We start from the raw sequence: 20789 nt of genomic DNA, 5'->3' as shown, positions 1-20789 counted from the left end.
TACTTTACATAATTGGTTGTATATACTCTAAGAACTAATGTTGATAATCAGTGTTTCTGAGCTTTATCGTACTAATCGTTGTATCACCTTTTTTTCTGCTCACTGACTCTAAAATTCACACACAAAGTTAACTTTTTTTTTTTGGTGAAATACTAATTTATGAGACATGACATTTAAATCAATGTCATTAAAGTTAAATTTGAAGTGTAGGCTAACATTTCTGATTTTGGCTGACATGATGATTCTTGCTCAACCTAATCACACTTTATTTGTATTTGTTGGAGGTTTTCCAGTGTATCCATAGTGCCTAGATTGTTGCTTTTTGCACAGATAAAGCTTAAACGTTTGTTTGAGGAGTATGTTTATTGTTTTAATTGCGTAAGACTTGAGGTCTTCACTTCTCGTTAATATCAGTTACTGCTTTTACTATTTTTCTTTGTTTATTCAAGCCCTTAAGGGAATAACTAAAATATTTTATAGTTATAAATGTGCTATAAATATGGTTCTACTGTTAACATTAACTGTAGACACTTGCAGGGGTATTTCTGTAGAGCTCTTAGTATTAAAAATGTTAAGTAGTTGATTTAAGAATTCACTTTGTATTGGAAAAGTAGTTTAGGGTAAGCAAATAATTGGTGGAAGTGTACTATTAAGAGTTTGAGGACAACTTGTTTCACAATGTAGGATGCTTTTATTTATGTGCAAGAAAAAGTTAATTCCAGAATATATGAATAGAACAAAATTGGAAAAATGAAATGATGTATTAATTTGAAGTGACAAATTGCATTGTTTGGTAAGTGCTGAGGTCAATTACAGCATCCTGTGTATGATCAAGGTGCCCTAACTGCAATTGCAGACCAACAGGGCTAACAGTTTTTCCCTTTGGAGTATTTTTGTTTTAAGCAAATTTAAAAAACTGTTTTGTAGATTAATATGTTCATTGAAATTGAGACATTTGTTAATATTCAGTAAAATCTTACTTGCATTTCCCAGTGTGAGTATTGAGTTAAACAGTAGAACCTTTGTTTAACTCCTCCCCCCTCACCATGTTCTTCTTCAACCAACGTGTTGATGGACTGAGAGGTTTGAAGTCTTTGGTATTTCTAGTGCATAGTTTGAAATGTTAGTTCTGACACTTACTTTGATCCAGGGGCAAGAATAGCTTTTAGAAAGTGTATTTATAGTTCTTTGTCACTTTAGGGAAAAAAATTGAACCATAAATAAGTACAAGAATAGAAATATAATTTCATAGCCTCTAGAATATATGCTATTAGCATATATTCAAACATCTTCACTATTCATCCTGAAAATCTTTTATGCTCCAGAACATTGAGTGAAAACATGGAAAGCCCTTCAGACCTTCCTATGATGAAATGCTGTGTGATGGAAGGCTGTTAACGTCAGTCTCTTCACTGCCCTGTGAGAGCAAGCCCCCGATAACAGATAACAGCTCATACAACGCAGCTTCCTGTAAAAGTCCTTAACTTAGAGCTCCAGACGACACCCAGATACGTCCCTGTTTTGCAGGAAGTGTCACACGTATCTGCTGGCCTGCTAATAAGGTTATACAGACTCTTAAGTGGGGTGGTAGGCATCAGCTGAGTCACTCACCTCCAGAGCTGCCTCTGGGGCTGTGAGAAGAGATGAGCATTGATTTATGATAGCAAACAGTGTCTACTTTCCCTCACAGAGCAGTCCTTCATGTATATGGTGCCCAAAAGATCCCTGCTGCTTATGTTGGGAAGAAGTTGCTTTGATAAATAATGGAATAAAACAATGTGATACATTTTCCCTGACAAGTGATAATGTGTAGTACAGTTAAGCAGTTTCTTTGAAGGGAATATTGCACTGTCTTAGTCATCATCTGAGAAAACCCTTTCAAAGAAAATATTTCCTAGTAATGAAATGATCTCTGGTTCTTGAGTTTTTTTTTTTCATGCCTATTATACATTTTGTTAGTGAGAGGGGTTCTTAATCACAGTTAACAGCGCCAACTTACTGTCCTTCCTGAGTGGACCTGGGCCTGCTGCTGTCCTTTAGATCCTAGCCGCAGCCCTTTAATACTAGTTCTTTTCTGGTCTCTGGGGTTTATACTGGTAGTGTTTACTGTGACTCTTATCCGTGTAGGTGTGAAACCCATCAGACTTGAATTTAACCCTGTGAATTCATGCACTATTGTTGATTTCATATAGTTAAACATTATATGGGATTAGTGTATATTTTGAGGAATACTTAAGGAATATTTTTCTTGGATTTCCACGCTAATGATAGTCTTCATATATAATAATTTAGAACTAGGATGATCTGTACTTAAAATATGCAGTTAATTACCCACCACTTTTTAGTGCATAACTAATGAAACTGTTAGTATATACTGACCAATGGTCGATTGATGCTTACACTATATTTTCTTTCTCTAAACTTTTGGTATGGAAAGTTATAGACTTGAAAAATGGGAGAGAAGGCTATCATGATTCATTTAGTGCTTTGGTCTAATTTTAGTTCCCTCTTCATGTTTTAGGTAAGCAGAATTTTATATAGTTTCTGTACTGCATTCAAACGTTCTTCCAGACAAGTGTCTGATGTTAAAGACTCGAACATCCCGACTCCTGACAGTGATGTGTTTACCTTCAGTGTCTCCTTGGAGGTCAAAGAAGATGATGGAAAAGGCAACTTTAGGTGAGGATATCTGAAAAGATTGATCTGAAGAGGAAGTTAGCATTGTGCCTGAAATACAGTATTCACTAGCATGCTTTCTAGACCCTAGGTTGTATCCACATCAGGCTTAAGATAGGTCAAGACATATTTGGCTGTGAGTGACCATAGTTCACTGTTCTCCCACTCCTCAGATAGTCAAATAATTATAATAATTAAGAGAATCTGAGGATGTAGAACATTAACTAAAATTATAAAAATTGGGCATAAGGGTATAATTTCTCAGCCATAGAGAATCACATTTTAATACAGTGCCCCCTGGGACGGTAGTTACAGACGGTTGTGAGCTGCTATGTAGAAACTGAACCCAGGTTCTCTCTCTGCAAGTGCAACAAGTACTCTTAACCACTAATCCAAACCTCCAGCCCCTTATTTAGATATTCTTCAGCAAAATTATTTTGTTGTTGCTGTTAGCATATTACATGGTTTGACTGTTGTTTAGCCACTTTTCGCTAGTATACATTTTTTTAAGTTCAAAGTGAGTAATTACTAGAAGTGGCTATTCTATTTAACAGTCACCCGTATACAGTAAACATGTCCTTTTTGAGGCAGGGTCTCACTACACAGCCCTTGTCTGGCCTTGAACTTGAGCTCACAGAGATCTGCCTGCCTCTTCTTCCCAAGTGCTAGGATTAAAGATGTACACAGCTCTACTTAGTCTTTAGTGTTTTTCTTTTCTTTTCTTTTTTTTTTTTTCTTTCTTTTTTTTTCGGAGCTGAGGACCGAACCCAGGGCCTTGCGCTTTCTCGGCAAGCACTCTACCACTGAGCTAAATCCCCAACCCATGTTTTTATTTTCTAATAGTAATTGCTAGATAGTCACCAATAAAAAAAGTGAATGTCAGATTGAATAAGTTGCTGGAAGTATTTTCCTTTTTCTGAAAAGACAATTTGTATGTCTTGTCAGCATGTAAGCATGTAAGTTTTATTTGTTCATTATGGAAACAGCTATGCTATCTTTTGTTAGATTTTAATTAGCTTGCTATTATCTATATTATTTTGTCTATCATTTATTTATATTTACTTGGATATGTAAAAGTAGTTTTACATTCTTAGTGCTTGAAAGAGTAATGTGTTCTTACTGTTTTGTTCCTTGGGCTTAATTATGGTGTGGGTACTGGTGATCACCAGCAGAAGAATTAGAATGTGACAGTCTTCAAAAATTAAAAAAGCATTATCAGAACATTTGTTATATTTTAAAAGCTAAATTTGAAATTGTACCTTGTTATAGTTTTAGATATTGCATTTAACCTTGATTGGGAGATAAAAATATAAGGCTCTTGTAATCCATGATCAAAATTTCTAGAAATCGTGTTGCTAGTTATAAAATGTATTGTTTTCTACCTGTATGATGTGAGAGCCAATATGTTTTAAGAATACAGTGTTTTCACTGGGCTGTGTGGTGTATGCCTCTAATCCCAAAAGTAAAGGAGGCAGAGGCAGGCTGGATCTCTGAATTCAAGGCCAGGCTGGTCTACAGAGTAAGTTCCATGCCATCTATACGAAGAAACCCTGTTTTGAGAAACAAAAACAAATAAAAACAAACAAACAAGCAAACAAAACCCAAAAGAATATGGTATTCTTGGTTTAATACCTTGCTATTTGGTTCTTATTTTAGAATGTTATATTATTCTGTTGCTAATTTTTCTTTTTTAATATTTCAGTCCTGTGCCTAAGGATAGAGATAAATTTTATTTCAAAATAAAGCAAGGAATAGAGAAGAAGGTTGTGATTACAGTTCAGCAACTATCTAACAAAGAATTAGCTATTGAGAGGTAAGCAGCTTGTCCTTACATCATGCCTCAGCCTGGTATTGGCCCTGCTAATGTTTTTCAGATTGAACCTCCGCTGTGCTGCTCATGTTTCTATCCGCTCCACCTCCTTCCCCCCCTCCCTCTCACCCCTTACTGTCCCTATAGATCTCTTCCTCCTGATTCAACCCCTTGGTTCATACCACCCTTTTTTGTTTAATATTTATTTACATCTAAGGAAATCAGTTATTTAATTTTGTATCATTTAAAGATTTATATATATATGTATACATATGTACATACATATATATGGTGTTTATGAATGTGTGTGTGTGTGTGTGTGTGTGTGTGTGTGTATGTGTGTGTGTGTGTGTTTGTCTCTGTGCATATGTGCATGTGTGTATGTGTGTGGAGACCCTAGTCTCAGGTGTTGTTCCTCCTCAGGTACTGTCTACCTTTGAGGCAGGGTCTCTCATTGATCTGGGGCTAGTTGGTAAGGCTAGGATAGCTGACCTCTGACCCCTAAGGATCTGTTTCTCTCCATCTCCCCAAGCATTACCATACTTGCTTTATTATTATTTTTATTTACATTTCAAATGTCCCCTTCCCGGTCCCCCATCCTATACCCCCTCCCTTTTGCCTCTAAGAGGGTGCTCCCCCACCCATGTACCTACTCCTGCCTTATCCCTCTAGCAATCCCCTTCTTTGGGGCAATAAGCCTTCAGAGGACCAAGCGCTTCCCCTTCCATCGATGGCAGATAAGTTAGTCCTCTTCTACATATGTAGTGGGAGCCATGGACCCACCCATGTATACTTTTTGGTTGGTGGTTCAGTCCCTGGGAGCTCTGAGGGGTCTGTTTAGTTTATATTGTTGGTTTTCCTGTGGAGCTGCAATCCTCTTTGGCTCCTTCAGTTCTTCCCCTAACTCTTCCATTGGGGTCCCTGGGCTCAGTGCCATGGTTGGCTCTGAGTATCTGCATCTGTCTTAGTCAGGTGCTGGCAGAGCCTCTCAGCCATACCAGTCTCCTGTCTGCCAAGCACATCTTGGCATCAGCAGTAGTGTTGGGGTTTGGTGTCTACAGATGGGATGGATCCCAAGGTGGGGTGGTCTCTGGATAGCCATCCAGAGACCATCCTTGCTTTTTAACCTTGGTTTTGGGGATCAAACTCAGGTCTCATATATATGCTGTAGGCACTTCACTGATTATGCTATCTCCACAGTCCAGAGGATATGTGTATTTGTGTTTGTATATATATTTCAAATATATGTATATTTAATATATATATTTTTAGTGAATTATTTTGGTTCTGGTTTTTGTTTGTATGGGTGTTTTGTCTGCCTTTATGTCCTTGCACCACATACATACAGTACCTAAGTTAGCCAAAAGAAGGCATCAGGAGCTGAATGGAGTTATAGAAGGTTGTGAGATACGATGTGGGTGCTGGGAGCTGAACCCAAGCCCTTTGAAAGAGCAGTAAGTACTCTAAACTGCTGAGTGCTCTTTGCAGCACACAGTACAGTACAAAGTAGTGTGTGTTGTAGCAGGTGAGCTGCAGTGGGTGTGGAGGTCAACTTGAATTGGTTCTCTTCTACCATTCTAAGGATTGAATTCTGGGCAGTTTTTGGGCTTGGTGGTAAACACTGTTACCACTGAGCCATCTCACTTGAGCTTCTCTTTTACTATAATATCATTTATTTTGGATTTGTCTACTCCTTCCTTATGATCAGATTCAGATTACACATGCAGATTTTATATTCAGACTGTACAGGTTCACAAAGTGTTGCATCTGTAGATGCTTGCTGGTGAGCTTGTTCTCTGCTAGTCATGGTAATTTTGATTCCAATCAAGATGTCTGACTTTGTCACTGTTAACATTTTCCCACTTATAACTAGTAAATAGTCTGCAAAGGACATTTTAAGACTACAAAGAAAACAACAACAACAACAACAACAACAACAAAAACCCAAAATAAAACCTTCAAACAGCCCAAACACTGATCCTCGTTAGATTGTCTCTTCTTACTTAGCACTCATTTGTGGTTCTCCATTTCAATTAGCTTGAATAGAGGGCCTTGCTGAACATATGTGTGGCCGAGTGCCGTATTAATTTTCTTCACTAACTGGGTTAAACATTTACATACACAGTTTGAAAATAGAATAGGAAATAATAACAGAAATCTTATTTTGCCTATTCTTATATTTATAAAATAGCTGTGTTCACCTCTTCAGTAACATTACATTTTAGTGTCTCTGTCATCACATAGGTTACTTAGAGCACAGATTTTTTTTCCAGAGCACAACTTCTTCAACTTCTACTGCTTAAATTATTTGAGAGAAACCTTTTGATTCATTATTTGTTATTATCATTAGATATTTTCCAAAGATTTATACATGTTAGGATAATTGTTTTTAAAAGTAATTCTATATTTCACCACCTACCATATTGTTTTTTGTATTATTTCTTTTCCCTCTTCCTCTTCTTTTTGTGATATAGAGTAAAGCCAAGACCTTGTAAATGTAGACAAGTACTACCCATGATCTATCAATCTATCCATCTGTCTGTCTGTCCGTCCATTCATTCATCCATCTATCTATCCACCCATCCATCATCTATCTACCATCTATCTTTGAGATGTACACTAGACATATTGAGCTGTGTGTATTTAAACATGACCTTGGACTTACTGACCTTCTTGCCTCCTCTTCATAAGTTCTGGAATTCCTGGCAGGTGGCACTGTAACAGGCAGCCTCTATTTCTCTATGTTCTGTGTATGGGTGCTTTCTCTGCATGTATGTTTGTGTATGTGTGTGTGTATGGTACCACTGAAGGCTAGATGAGGGGATCAGAACACCTAAACTAGAACTTACAGATATTTTGGTCTGTCATGTGGATCTGGGAATTGAACCCAGGTCCTTGGGAAGATCATTTGGTGCTCTTAACTGCTGAGCCATCTCTCCAGATCCCCTATTTTTTACAGTTACTTATTTTTATTTTATCTGTATGGAATGTTTTGTCTTCACGTATGTCTCTGCACCATGTCTATGCTGTGTTTGAAGATGACAAAAGAGGATGTTGGATTCCTTTGGTACTGGAGTTATATAAGGTTCTTAGTGGCTGAGTGGGCACTGGGAATTGAACCCATGTCCTCTGGAAGAAGAGTTAATTCTTATAACCATTGAGCCATATCTCTAGCCCTCTATTTCCTCATAAATTGACAAAGAGAAATTATACATGTTTGAGACTATACATATTTTATAACAGAATGATTATTTTAATATAGCAATATTTCTTCTCTCTCCAAATAACTGTTTTGTTAGTGTGTGCTACACATATAACATGGCGGTCATGTGCACATATACTTCTGTCATATCCACTTTATCACCATCTCTTGCTACCCTTTCATCTTGTTTTGCTGCCTTTTCCAAAAACTTCCCTTTATACTTTTGTGCTACTCCCACTCTAGGTTACAACTCCATTACGTGCAGTCTCTTTGTCTAGTCATTCAGTGCAGGCACCTAGGCTTATTCTGCAACTTGGTTATTATGAGTAGTGCTGCAGTGAGCATGGCTATGCAGGTATCCCTACTGTTTTGTGACCCTGACTCCTTTGTTTCCTTCAGAGTCTACACTAGAGAGGTGCAATAACAGTGGGTGGTAGTTCTGTTTCTAGCTTTGTGCGGAACTGGTAGTGGTTTCTATAGTGACTGCACTAATGCATCCTTCCCCAAGCGTGAGTGAATGAAGAATTTACACCTTAACCCTCTCACCTTTGACAGCATTTACTTCTTGTCTTCTTGGTGCTGGCCATCCATTTTAGCTGGTGTACGATGGAATCTCAGTGTGGTTTTTATGCGTGTTTTCTTGACTGCTAAAGGCTGCTGCTTGTTTTTCATGGACTTATTGGCTGTTGGACTTCGTTCATTCGCTCAGTTCATTTGCTCATTCACTGATTAGGTTATTTGTTCTGGCTTTTAGGTTTTAATTTCTATATGGTTTGAAAATTAATCACTTGACAGGCGGATAACTGCTTTAACTTCTTCCTGCTCTGTGGATGTTTCTTCATGCTGGTGCTTGTCACCCTCGCAGAAGCTTCTTAATGTGTGCACTCTTGTCTGTTAATTCTTGCTATTATATTCTAGGCTATTAGCATTCTACTCTTGAAGTCACTGCCCATCCTTTTATCTTGAACTGTTTTCTGCTTGTTTTGCTCTAATAGCTCAAAATTATAAGGTCTTTCATCCATTTTTGAATTGATTTTTTTCTAGTAGGTAAATTAATATAACTATCTTGATGACAATCTCATACTTTCAACTATGGGTTATAATTATTGCTGGTTAATAAATTCATGCAAATTGTTTGGTTCCTTTCACCACCACCACTACTACTACTACTACTTCTTCTTCTTTTTCCTCCTCCTCTTCTTCTTCATCCTCCTCCTCTCCTCCTCCTCCTCTCCTCCTTCTCCTTCTCCTTCCTCTCTTCCTCCTTCTCTTCTCCTCCTTCTCCTCCTTCCTCTCCTCCTCCTCCTCCTCCTCCTTCTCCTCCTCCTCTTCCTTCTCCTCCTCTTCTTCTTCTTCTTCTTCTATTTTTTTTTTTTAGCTGATCTCTGTAGTATACAAATGGGAATTAGCTTGTGATTGCTTCCTTTGGCAAAATTATCTGTGATGTGGGAGATTTTGTAAATATTTAGTTTAATCTGTTTTCAAAAGAAACAAAACGTTGCCTTTTATTATGCCAAATGTAGGCCTTTAAATCATAAACTGTAAATGGTAGAATTTGATTAATCCAGTAGGTGGCAGTCTCATCAAGAGAATCCTTAACACTGGACTCTACTCATAGTTACTTTGTAATAGAAAGACAGTTGATCAAGAACTAACACATAAAACCAGATACACTCAAACTATTAGTAGAAAAAGGGGGAAGAAATTGGAACACATGGACATTGGGGAAAATTTCCGAACAGAACACAAATGGCTTATACTCTAAGATCAAGAATCAACAAATGGGACTTATTAAAATTGCAAAGCTTCTGTAAGGCAAAGGACACTGTCATTGGGACAAAACAGCAACCAACAGATTGGAAAAAGATCTTTATCAATCCTACATTTGATAGAGGGCTTATATCCAATATATACAAAGAACTCAAGAAGGTAGACTCCAGAGAATCAAATAACCCTATTAAAAAATGGGGTACTGAGTTAAACAAAGAATTCTCAGCTGAGGATTATTGGATGGCTGAGAAGCACCTAAAGAAATGTTTAACGTCTATAGTCATCAGTTGCAAATCAAAACAACCGTGAGATTCTACCTCACACCAGTCAGAATGGCTAAGATCAAAAACTCAGGTGACAACAGATAGTGGCAAGGATGTGGAGAAAGAGGAACACTCCTCCATTGTTGGTGGGATTGCAGGCTGGTACAACCATTCTGGAAATCAGTCTGGAGGTTCCTCAGAAAATTGGACATTGAGCTACCTGAGGACCCAGCTATACCTCTTTTGGGCATATACCCAAAAGATGTTCCAACATATAACAAGGACACATGCTCCACTATGTTCATAGCAGCCTTATTTATAATAGCCAGAAGCTAGAAAGAACCCAGATGCCCTTCGACAGGGGAATGGATACACATTTACACAATGTACCACATTTACACAATGGAGTACTACTCAACTATTAAAAACAATGACTTCATGAAATTCATAGGCAAATGGATTGAACTAGAAAAAATCATCTTGAGTGAGGTAACTCAAACACAAAAGAAACATACATGATATGCACTGACTGATAAGTGGATATTAGCCCAAAACCTTGGATTACCCAAGATACAATCCACAGACCACATGAAGTTCAAGAGGAAGGACAACCAAAGTGCGGATGCTTCAGTCCTTCTTAGAAGGGGAAATAAGGATATTCATAGAAGGTGATATGGAGACAAAGTTTGGAGAGGAGACTGGCCATTCAGAGCCTGAGGATCCAGCCCATGTACATACAACCATCAAACCCAGTCACTATTGGGGATGCCAAGAAGCGCATGCTGACAGGAGCCTGATATAGCTGTCTCCTGAGTGGTTCTGACAGAGCATGACAAATACAGAGGCAGATGTTTGCAGCCAACCATTGAACTGAGAATGGGGTCCCCACTAGAGGAGTTAGTGGAAAGAATTGAAGGAGCTGAAAGAGTTTGCAACTCTGTAAGAACAACAATACCAACCAGAGGTCCCAGGGACTAAATCACTACCCAAAGACTACACATGGACAGACCCATGGCTCCAGCTGCATGTATAGCAGAGGATGGCCTTGTTGGGCACCAATAGGAAGGAGAAGCCCTTGGTCCTGCCAAGGCTGGATGCCCCAGTGTAGGTGAATGCAAGGGCAGGGAGGCAGGAAGGGGTGGGTGGATGGGTGGGGGAACACCCTCATAGAAGAAGGGGGAGGGGACATAGGATAGGGGGTTTATGGACAGTAAACCGGGAAAGGGGATAGCATTGAAATATTAATGAATAAAAGAATCCAATAAAAATATACTGAAAAAAAAGACAGTTGATGTGAAAGAGTATAGTTCAGATTACATGAATGTGTCTTGTCAAAGAAAAGTAAAATTTATTTAAAAATATATCAAAGTAAAATTATGAAATCTCCATTATACTCCAAAGTAGAAAGAATAACACACTAAATCCCAGGTGCACTCAACACCCATCTGGAATTCTAATTCTTAGTTTTTTAAAAATACTTCAGATTTATAGGAAACAAGCTACTTTTTATTTTTTTGTTCTCACAGGCACCTATTTCATATACTGATATTGATAAACTGCTGTTCTCTCTCAGCCCCTTTATCAGAAGATACCATTTGGTTTATCTCAGCCTCTAGCACGGTACTTGAAATAGAGTCTTGTAGTTAGGTACTTAACCCTTACTTAACCCTTCTCTTCTGGGCACTGTTGTAGGCAGTGTGACCTAGGAGGTGTAGATGCTATCTATGATTATGTTTGTTTCACAGTTAGCAAAGGGAGGCACGGAGGTTTAATACCTTGCTGTGGTCAGACAGGTGATTCTGAGTTAAGGCTGTCCACTCCTAAAATGTTTCTACTTCCTGCTTCAATTTAAAAAGATAATGAAGTGTATAAATTTTTATTGGATAAATGTTTTGAAACATGAAATACATTATGTAACACTGTCTGTAACAGTACACTAAATTTTTAAAAGAAGTAAAATGGGAACTGCTCTCTGCCTCAACACTTTCTATGGTATTTTTGTTCTTTGACCCATGTCGACCCAGAAATGTGACGTATAAAGCTGTAAGACCGCGGGAGATCACTGCACTGCTGTGTTTTTAGGGCTGTCTTGTTTGTTGCCCAGATGTTTCTTGGACAGTTTCGAATTTTATTCATAAAATTCTTGTTTTTATATGTCTATATGACTTATGTTTAAATGTGTGTGCTATAGCACAGTCGTGGAAGTGGCTTTCTCCTCCCACCTCCGTGTGGTTCTCGGGATAGAGTGAAGGTTGTCAGTGCAGGTTTTGAGTGAGATATCCCTAATAACAGGCCTTTGAACACTTGAATCCGAGTTGTGGTGATGTTTGGGGAGTTAGGGAGGTTATGTTTGTTGGAGGAAGTGTATTACTGAAGGCTACCTTTGAGAGCCTAGACTGCTGTTGTTTCAAGTTTTCTCTGCTGGGTTATTCTGGTTCATCTGTGAGCTCGCACCTCCGCTCATCTGCTGCAGTGCCTGTCTCCCCTGCACTTAGCGCTCTAGAACAGTAAACCACGACAACTCTTTGTTCTTTAAGTTACTTTAGTCCTGGTGTTTCCTTACAGTGGCACAAAAGTAAATAAAGTTGTTATCAGAGTGGGCTATGGCTGTGACAGACCTGACTATATTGTGTTTTTGAGGAATGTGGAAGTTTTGAAATTTTGGAGTCAGAACACAATTGAACACCATAGAGGAGCTTAAGGGGTCATTGTGATGGAAGCTATGAAACAGTATGGTTATATTTCATTCCCTGCTAGACAGATAACCTGGCAAAGACTTTCTCACAACTTGTAGGCAGTCTCTTTATGCTGGTAATCATTTTTAATTTTGATTTAATTTGTATTTAATTTTGATACAGTCTCATGTACAGTCCATGCTGGTATGTGTTGGACTGTTAGGGTCGCATTCAGGAAGTTTTATCCCTTTCCTGTTTGTGTCTTTGGAACATATTCTTTCTTTCACTTCCTGCAGTGCTGCCTGGCTTCTGACGCATTATCTAGATCAGGATAGCCTTACACTTGTAGCAGTTCTCTGTCTCTGCCTTCTGAGTGCTGATAAAATGTATGTGAAACAGCTATTGGATGGAATGTTTTAATATATATATTCATTAAATCTGTTTGCTTTGTTCTATGACTCAGTTTGCATGTTTAATTGTAGATTTTCTCTTGGGATGATTTGTCCACTTAGAAAAGTGCAAGTCTGGCCCATTGACTATACATGAGTATCTCTCTCTCTTTATATTCAATAATGAATGCTCTATGTATTTGGAAAGTTCCATGTTTAGAAAACATATGTTTACATTTGTAGCATTTTGTTGAATTGGCCCTTTTATTAATAAATAATAAACTTTATTATCTCTTTATATTGCCTTAATGCTTATTTTCTCTGACATGATTGCTATTGTTGCTCATTTTTTATTTTACACACACACACACACACACACACACACACACACACACACACACACACACACACACTTTTTTCTAGCTCTTTACTCTTAGACCACGCTTACCTTTCCATACAATGAATAGGCAGGATTTAGTTCAGTCTTTATCCTTTTTAAACATCTATTCACCTGATTAGTCTTTTGATTGTTGAATAATATGGTCTTCCTCTTTGTTACTCATAAGTATGACCTCTTTGTCATGTTGCTAACATTCTGCCCGTTTTATGTATTTTTGTTCCTTCCACTTTGTTTAGTATTTGTTTTGTTATTAGGTATTTTTCTGATAACCACTTAATTCACTTTTCTTTCATGTGTATTTTGTGCATTTGTTGGGTTGAATGAAAGTATTATCATTCCATTTCTAATGTTGGATTCCTTAATGTATTTCTTATAATGCTGGTCTGATGGTGATAAATTCTTTCAACTTTGGCTTGTCTAAATATTTCCTGTAGTTTTAAAGATAATTTTAAAGATAATCTTCTGGAATTACCAGAACCCACAGTCATGGTCTGGCAATGTATTGCATTTCTTTTGTAGCCTTTCCTATTCTTTTCCTTGCCTCCTCTCTTCTTTCCCAACTGTCTTCAAGCACAGACATTTTTTGTTTGACCTGATCTGCTGTGGAAACTTTCTTTTGGCTTTTGATTTCATTGCTGAGTTCTTAAATTCCAACATTTCTGATTTTTACAGGAAATTTCTGTGTAGTGAGATTCTTATTCATATTCCTTAGTATCTTTTTAATTTCTTTGTGTTTATTTGCCTATGTTCTCTCACTGAGTTTCTTAGGGGCATTATTTTTCATTCATTTCAGATTTCTTTTAAATTAGGGTCTATTACTGAGTAATTTGTTTCCTTTGCAGTTCCACATTTTCTTTCTTATTTCTTCTTTCCTTATGTTGTCACTTGTGCATTTGGCTACAATTCATTATTTCTAATTTTATGAGATGGATTCCCAGAATTGCAGAGCATTGATAGGGCCCTCCTTGCTCACCAGGAGCAAGGTTGAATAACCAGCTGCCACTTCAAGGTTAACGGGTGTTTTGAGGACTTGTCTAGATTCTTTCCGGCATATGCAGATATTTACTGGGACTCTATTCTCTGGCACTTCCCTTTATAGAACTGGGGCCTCCATCAGGACCCCTCTCAGGTCCCTATACTTAGGGTCTTGAGGTAATGTTTTGCAGTCCTCACTGAAAATAAATATCATGGCTGGTACTTTAGGAGGGGTGGGTCCCAGCTGTGTCACCATAAGTATAAGGTGTGGTGTGTTAAGTTTAGGTCACACCAAGGAATTGCAGGAAGTTGGTGGCCCCTCCCCAGGCAGCTTGGTTGGGACTTTCCCTTTCTTAGGCTGTATATGTTTTGAGTCTGATTGATAGAGAGAAGTGAAGAGTCCACAAGTCCAGCTGTAAACTGTGGTGCTCATCCCCTTTCTGAATTGTTGACCACTCTTTCCACTGCATATGGTTTTCAGTTTATCTGCATCATAGTTTTTCTCTGGGCTCATGCTGTCTCCCCTTGCAGCTGCCCACTGAACTGAGATGGAGATGAAGCCTTTTAGACCTGAGGAGAGGATATAGGAGCTTCTGATCTCCAAAGTAGTAAGCTCAGACAGTAGATCCTTCCTAAGATGTCTGCCAGTTTCACAATGAGTATGTTTGGGGTGAAGACCTTGAGTACCAGCTTGCTTTGCAGAACCCAGGTCTTTATTTTGTATGTTTGTGAAGTTCCAGGTTATATTCTTGTATCATCTAGACTCTTTCCCTTTAAAAGCACCACTGGGCAGTGAGTGACCTCACTGCAGAGCTGTGTGGCACCCAGTGCTGGAATCTGTGTTTCTCTTACTATTTTAATATCCTATATTTCTGGATTTTATCTGGTTACCCGCTCTTCCCTGGTGCATTCCAGCCCTCTTCTACACCCACAAGTTGAACATGCAGCTGCACATCTGGAGAACGAAGTGCTACAGCACACCATTACTGGAAGGCTCTGATCATATCGGATGATATAGAGTAATAATTAAGACTGAACACTTGCAGATTAATTTAGAGATTTTTCCCTAATAGCTTCTGCTTCAGTACTTCATTTGTGCTAGCTGGCTCGAGGGAAAATATATAGGAGAAAGGGTAGTGATAAGTGTCACATCCTGTAGCATGAGTGATTGACAGGTACCTTTCCTTGTGTTAGTTTCTCCAGTGAAAGATTCTTAGCTACGGAGTACTAAAAACAACAACAACAACAACAAGAACAACAACAACAACAAGAACAACAACAACAACAACAAAATCCCACGGCTCTTTTCTTAGAGTGCTTTTTCTAATATGGTTTGTTATTGCTAATGTCAGTGGATAGTAGAATTTGAATTATCATTTTTCTGCTTTAGCTAATTTGATGTTAGGGTGTTAGGAATGTATTTCAGTGGGAGAGGGCTTAACTACCAAGGTCCTAGGCTTGTTCTTTAGCACCATAGAAGACAAACAACAGGGCACTCTCCTTTTTACTGAGTTGGTATTGTCTTTTTACTGAATTTTGTGAATACTTGTTTTACCTTTAACCTTTCAAGTTATTACCGTTCCATTTATAATGAAGTTCAAGTCACTGATATTAAGTTGCCTAGATTTTAGTTTTTTAGCATGTTTTATTTTCCTGTGTAAATTTATATATTCATGGACATTTTTTAACAAATCAAGTGGTTTAGACATTCCAATAATTCAAAAAATTAGAGTGATAGCTCATACTCCACATAATATTTTTAGTGCTGTTCTGTGAACTTATTTGTCTTCTATGGTATTAATTCAAGATAGTATGGTTTAAATCTGTTGTTTTCTTTTATTCTTGGTTTTAGGAGATAGAATATTGTTTGTACAAAAATATTTTCCATGACCTTTACCAATTACTTTAACTCACAGTTGGCATTGCGAGGTGAATTGTGGGTAGATTATTGGAGACTCTTATTATCTCTCAGCCTTTGGACTAGAACTTTCCTGTGCCTGAACCTAGATAGTGTATCCTGTTGGAGGAGATGGCCAATGGAGAAAGCATTGACTGTGTGATTGAAATAGTTAGTTACCTTTCAGGAGTTTAAGGATTACTTTTCCATATATCTTAATTAGGGTTTCTATTGCTGTTATAAACCACCATGACCAAAAGCAACTTGGAGAAGAAAGAGTTTATTTGTTTTACATATCCCAAGTTGCAGTCCATTGAGAGAAGGCAGAAACTCAAAGCAGACGCGTGGACGCAGGAACTGAGGCAGAAGCATAGAGGAGTGCTGTTTACTACCTTGCTTCCCTTTCTGCTCAGTTACTTAGACAAACCAGGACAACCTTTCCAGGGCTGACACTATCCAAGAGGGTGGGACCCTACGACATCAGCCATTACTGAATGAGATGCTCCACAAATTTGCTTACAGGGTAGTCTGATGGAGACATTTTCTCTGTTAACGCCTAGATTTGAGTCAAATGCACAAAAATCAACCAGTGCACCATATGAGTAATGAAGCACACATTTTCTGTAATGTCTTCTTATATGTTGATTGATGTCGGAAGAGGTCATTTTGTTGCTGTTGTTGATTTGTTTGTTTTGGATTGCCATTTGAAATAATACTTTTACTAACTATCCCTGGTTGGCTAGGAGCTTATAGTGTAGACTAGGTTGGCCTTGAACTAACAGAGAGTCATCTGCCTCTGCCTTATGATCACTTGAATTAAAAGTCTGTGCTCCCCTGCCTGGTGGAGTTAATTAAAAACAATTCTTAGTTTGACAAAGTATGGGTTTAGAGGAAATTGTGTCAGTATCGCAGAGGTTTCATGTTCGAGTGGTAACCCTCGCATAGCTATAGTTCAGATCCACAAGTAGGAGATTGACATTAATAAAATCTACAGACCTCACACCCCTTGGCTACTCTTTTCGATTTTTTCTTTTTTGGTAAATAGCTTTTCCAGACAACACAATATTCAACAGTGACAGTAGAGGGTGCTGGAGGGACACTGCGGGAGAAGGTGTTTCCCCTTCTGATGTAGTGTGATTATTTTCTTGCTTTTTCTATAGATCTGGGAGTGATGTTGGATGCTAGCTGCACATGCATGTGGCCTCTCCATGAGAGACCTCTCTCATACCTTTGGTTTTGGCACAGTGAGACCATGTGAACCTCTCAGTATAGACATAGTGTGCTCTAGACTCTGTACCACACTGGTTGTATTTGGCATTTGGAATCTTGGTTTTCTCTGCTTTTTTGCTGCCACACTTAGCTGCCAGCTCACTGACTTTGCCTGAAGAGTACAGCAAACTTTGCTATGCAAAGGGCTGCAATTAATTCTGTCTTTAGAGGAAGATCTGAATGTCGGAAAGATCTTCCCACCCTTTTCAGTTTTACTTTTATTTGGAATACCTTCCCTTTATCTTCCTATTACAGTAAATGATCCTTTACACATTTTAATTTTTTCTTGTCTTAAACTTATTTGTTACAATCAGCATAGGACACTGATCATCTGCAAATAGTGTGTAGGTAGGTGTGTCACAGCAGTCCGTCTGTCTTCACACTGGCAGGAGCCTGTTCTATGGGGCCTTCACAGGGGCCTGGGTGCCTTTGGGAGCCTGAGCTGGAGCTATGGTCCCTGCCTTGGTTTGAACCTTGGGCTTTGGTTGGCAGAGCCTATGACCCTTAGCCATGTAGCTTTGAATCCTCTTCCCAAGCTTGGGCTGAGCGATAAAGGCCAGACGGCTGAGTTTGCAGCTCGGGCCCTTCGGCATCTTGGGCTTGGTGGCCTGAGCCTTCACGAGGGTCTTGATGGCCTCTGCTCGAGCACTCACTGCTTTTGCATTGTTCGCCTGCATCTTCTTCAGGCCTTTCCTGTTGTGCTTCTTGGCAAAGCGCATGTTCCTCATCCCCCTTAAGAAACTCATATCTTTGTGATCGGGGTTTCTTGATGCCATTTCTGTGCCATTTGTGGGACTGGTTGTATGTGGTGTGGTTCTTAGACTTGGCCATGTCTGTGTGGTAACCTGCAGCTCCCCAAATTTTAATTTTTTAAAATAATTTTAAATTACGTCTATGTCCTTGTATAGGGATATATGCACGTAAGTGTAGGTACCCTCAGAAGCTAGAAGAGTTGGTTTCCCTGTGGCTGGAGCTGCAGATGTTTGTGGAAGCTGAGAGTCAGACTTGGATCCTCTGGAAGAACAGGATGTGCTGTTAACTTGCCAAGCCGTCTCTCCAGCCCTGAAGTATTTCTTTATAGTAGACCTTTCCTGTTCAGATTATCGTGTGCTCTATTCCATATTGGGTCTCAGTTGGCAGACTAATTGGACTACTTTTTAATGATATTAGCCAGTCCCACAGATAAAGCTTCTAATACTTTTCTGGGGGAACAAAACAAATAAGCCAACAAAACCTAAGTCATTTTTTTTGATAGCCCTAACTGTCATGAAATTGATATGGTAACAACTACCTGATGGTAGTTTTTACCTCATTCCAGTCTTCTCATATATAGACTTGGTTATACCAAAGCAAGAGCTATGAAGGTGTTTTCTTTTTTCTTTTGTCAGGGTGCTACAGCATATTTACCTTGGTGAGAAATATAGCTTGCTATAAGGCAGCAGTGAATGAGAGCTTCTTGCTTTTCTTTCCAAAGCCTTTTCCCCTTTGATATCTGTGCGACTTTTTTAGGCAGATAAATTTAGGAATACATTTATATACTTAGAGAAAATGAAATTGTTTTTATTTTACTAATAAAACACTGCTTTATGTTTATTTTTAATAGAAGCTTTTGAAAAGGGTTTATGTATATGTCCGTGTGTCTGTCATGTGTGTGCCAGTACCCCTGGGAGGACGTCAGACCTCCTGGAGCTGGAGTTTGAGGTGATTGTGAGCCATCTGAAGAGGGTCCTGGGAACTGAACCCAGGTCGGCTGGAAGGAGAGGCATGTGCTCTTAGCTGCTCAGATATCTCTTCAGCCACCTTAATGGAAGCATCGGAGAAGAAAAAAAAGTATTTACAAAGATTTTTGGAATCTTTTGAGGGAAGAGGGAGAAAAACCTAATAATATTTTAATTTAGTATGGCAGAAAATGGAGAGGTCTCCCATGCTCATGGGTTGGTAGAATTAACATCATAACAATGGCCATTCTACCAAAAGCAGTCTACAGATTCAATGCACACAGAGGTTCTAAGTCAGCCTGGAATACATGATACCCCATCTTAACAACAAACAGACAATCAAACAAACCAGTGAGCATTGGAGAGGTGGCTGGCAGTTAAGCGCATACTTCTTTTGCAGAAGCCCTGAGTTTTCTTCTCAACACCCATATCAGGTGGCACACAACCACTTGAACTGCAGCTCGAAAGGATCTACCGCCATGAGCATATAAGCCCTCAAAAATACACATACATACAATACATACAATACACATACATACAATACACTGGCACCGTGGAACTTACCATGCCTGACAGTGATTACCTGTTTACTTATTTTTCTCTCCTGTTGGGCTGTGCACTAATCGAGAATACAGGTGGGACAGCAGTCTCCTTTCCTGCCTTGCTCACGGAATTAAAGAAAGTTGAAAGCTCTGAAATCCCCAGAGAACCATATAATGTGGACATTAGGTATTCTGTTACAAATACTACCTCTCAGATTTCCTGGCATATTTATTCCTAATAGATACTTTTATGTTATCCATAAGAAGTATTATGTGTTTTTGTGAAGTATAGTTTTGGAAATTGCTATTAGGGCTTGATAGAAAATGTGTTGTTTTATTGCTGAAGGAACTAAGTTCCTTTCTTGTTCTTCCTTGTTCTCTAGATGAAAAAGCAGAGACCTAAGGGTAATAGTTAGGCACTTCTCAAAGGTCATACTGCTGGCTGGTGGCAGTATTTTTTATTTATAAGCCAGGGAAAGAAGAGTGCATTAGACATCACTGAACTAAGGTGATGAGTATTACTATTTACAGGAAATCTGAACTTTCAAGGTCTTTTTGTTGCAGACTGTAATATAGGAATATTATTCCAGGATGATGTAGGAATTGTAGTTTTACTATGTATGTTCAAGTGACTGAGAAGTAATAGTATGTACTTCATATTTTCCAAAACAACCAAAGAAGAGAGGATATACTAAAAACTATGGCATTGATTTAGGCAGGAGCCTTGAGAAATAGATTTAAACACTTTTCATAGTGTTTCATATTTATAACTAAATATAGTTAGTACTTTCATATTTATAACTAAAAAAATTAAAATCCAGAAGCATGTTCTTACCCCAAAGAGATGCTGGAGAGAGTAGAACAGGCAGGAGAACATAGGTCACAAAATGAACACATGAATAACAATTATATTATTTATTATTATTAACAAGAGCTAAGGCAACAGTAGAAGAACTGATACAAAATCATATAAATTTAAAGGAGATAATGTAATTTAAACATTTGAATATTAGAGCAAATTTGTTTTTTACTATTTTTTCAGTGGTCTAAGAATATGTTTGGAGAATTATTATTTGAGTTTATAAGCTTTATTGTTGGTATAGGAGGGCATTTGCCAGACACCAAAAGGAAGCCTTGTGCAGGGTACCTCCAGTCCTCACAGGAAATGTAATCACTACTTAGTGGAGTCATACCTGTGTAGAA

At 38.5% G+C, this 20789-nt stretch overlaps 1 protein-coding gene and 1 pseudogene across 3 annotated transcripts in view; one reads left to right on the top strand and one right to left on the bottom strand.

Moving 5' to 3' along the window:
• The window catches only part of Rabgap1l (RAB GTPase activating protein 1 like), a 558252-nt gene that overhangs the window by 69627 nt on the left and 467836 nt on the right, over positions 1 to 20789 (top strand). For all 3 annotated transcript variants that reach the window (XM_032915702.1, XM_032915698.1, XM_032915699.1), the window contains exons 6-7: positions 2522 to 2679; positions 4379 to 4489. In XM_032915702.1, the coding sequence (XP_032771593.1) occupies positions 2522 to 2679; positions 4379 to 4489 (269 nt within the window). The remainder of the gene's footprint in view (positions 1 to 2521; positions 2680 to 4378; positions 4490 to 20789) is intronic.
• Positions 17725 to 18157, bottom strand: LOC116911531 (annotated as a pseudogene).

Source organism: Rattus rattus, chromosome 10 (assembly GCF_011064425.1).
Source record: "Rattus rattus isolate New Zealand chromosome 10, Rrattus_CSIRO_v1, whole genome shotgun sequence".
NCBI classification, from domain to species: Eukaryota; Metazoa; Chordata; class Mammalia; order Rodentia; family Muridae; genus Rattus; species Rattus rattus.
The sequence above is the reverse complement of the archived record's forward strand: the minus strand, read 5'-3'. Positions and strand labels throughout refer to the sequence as shown.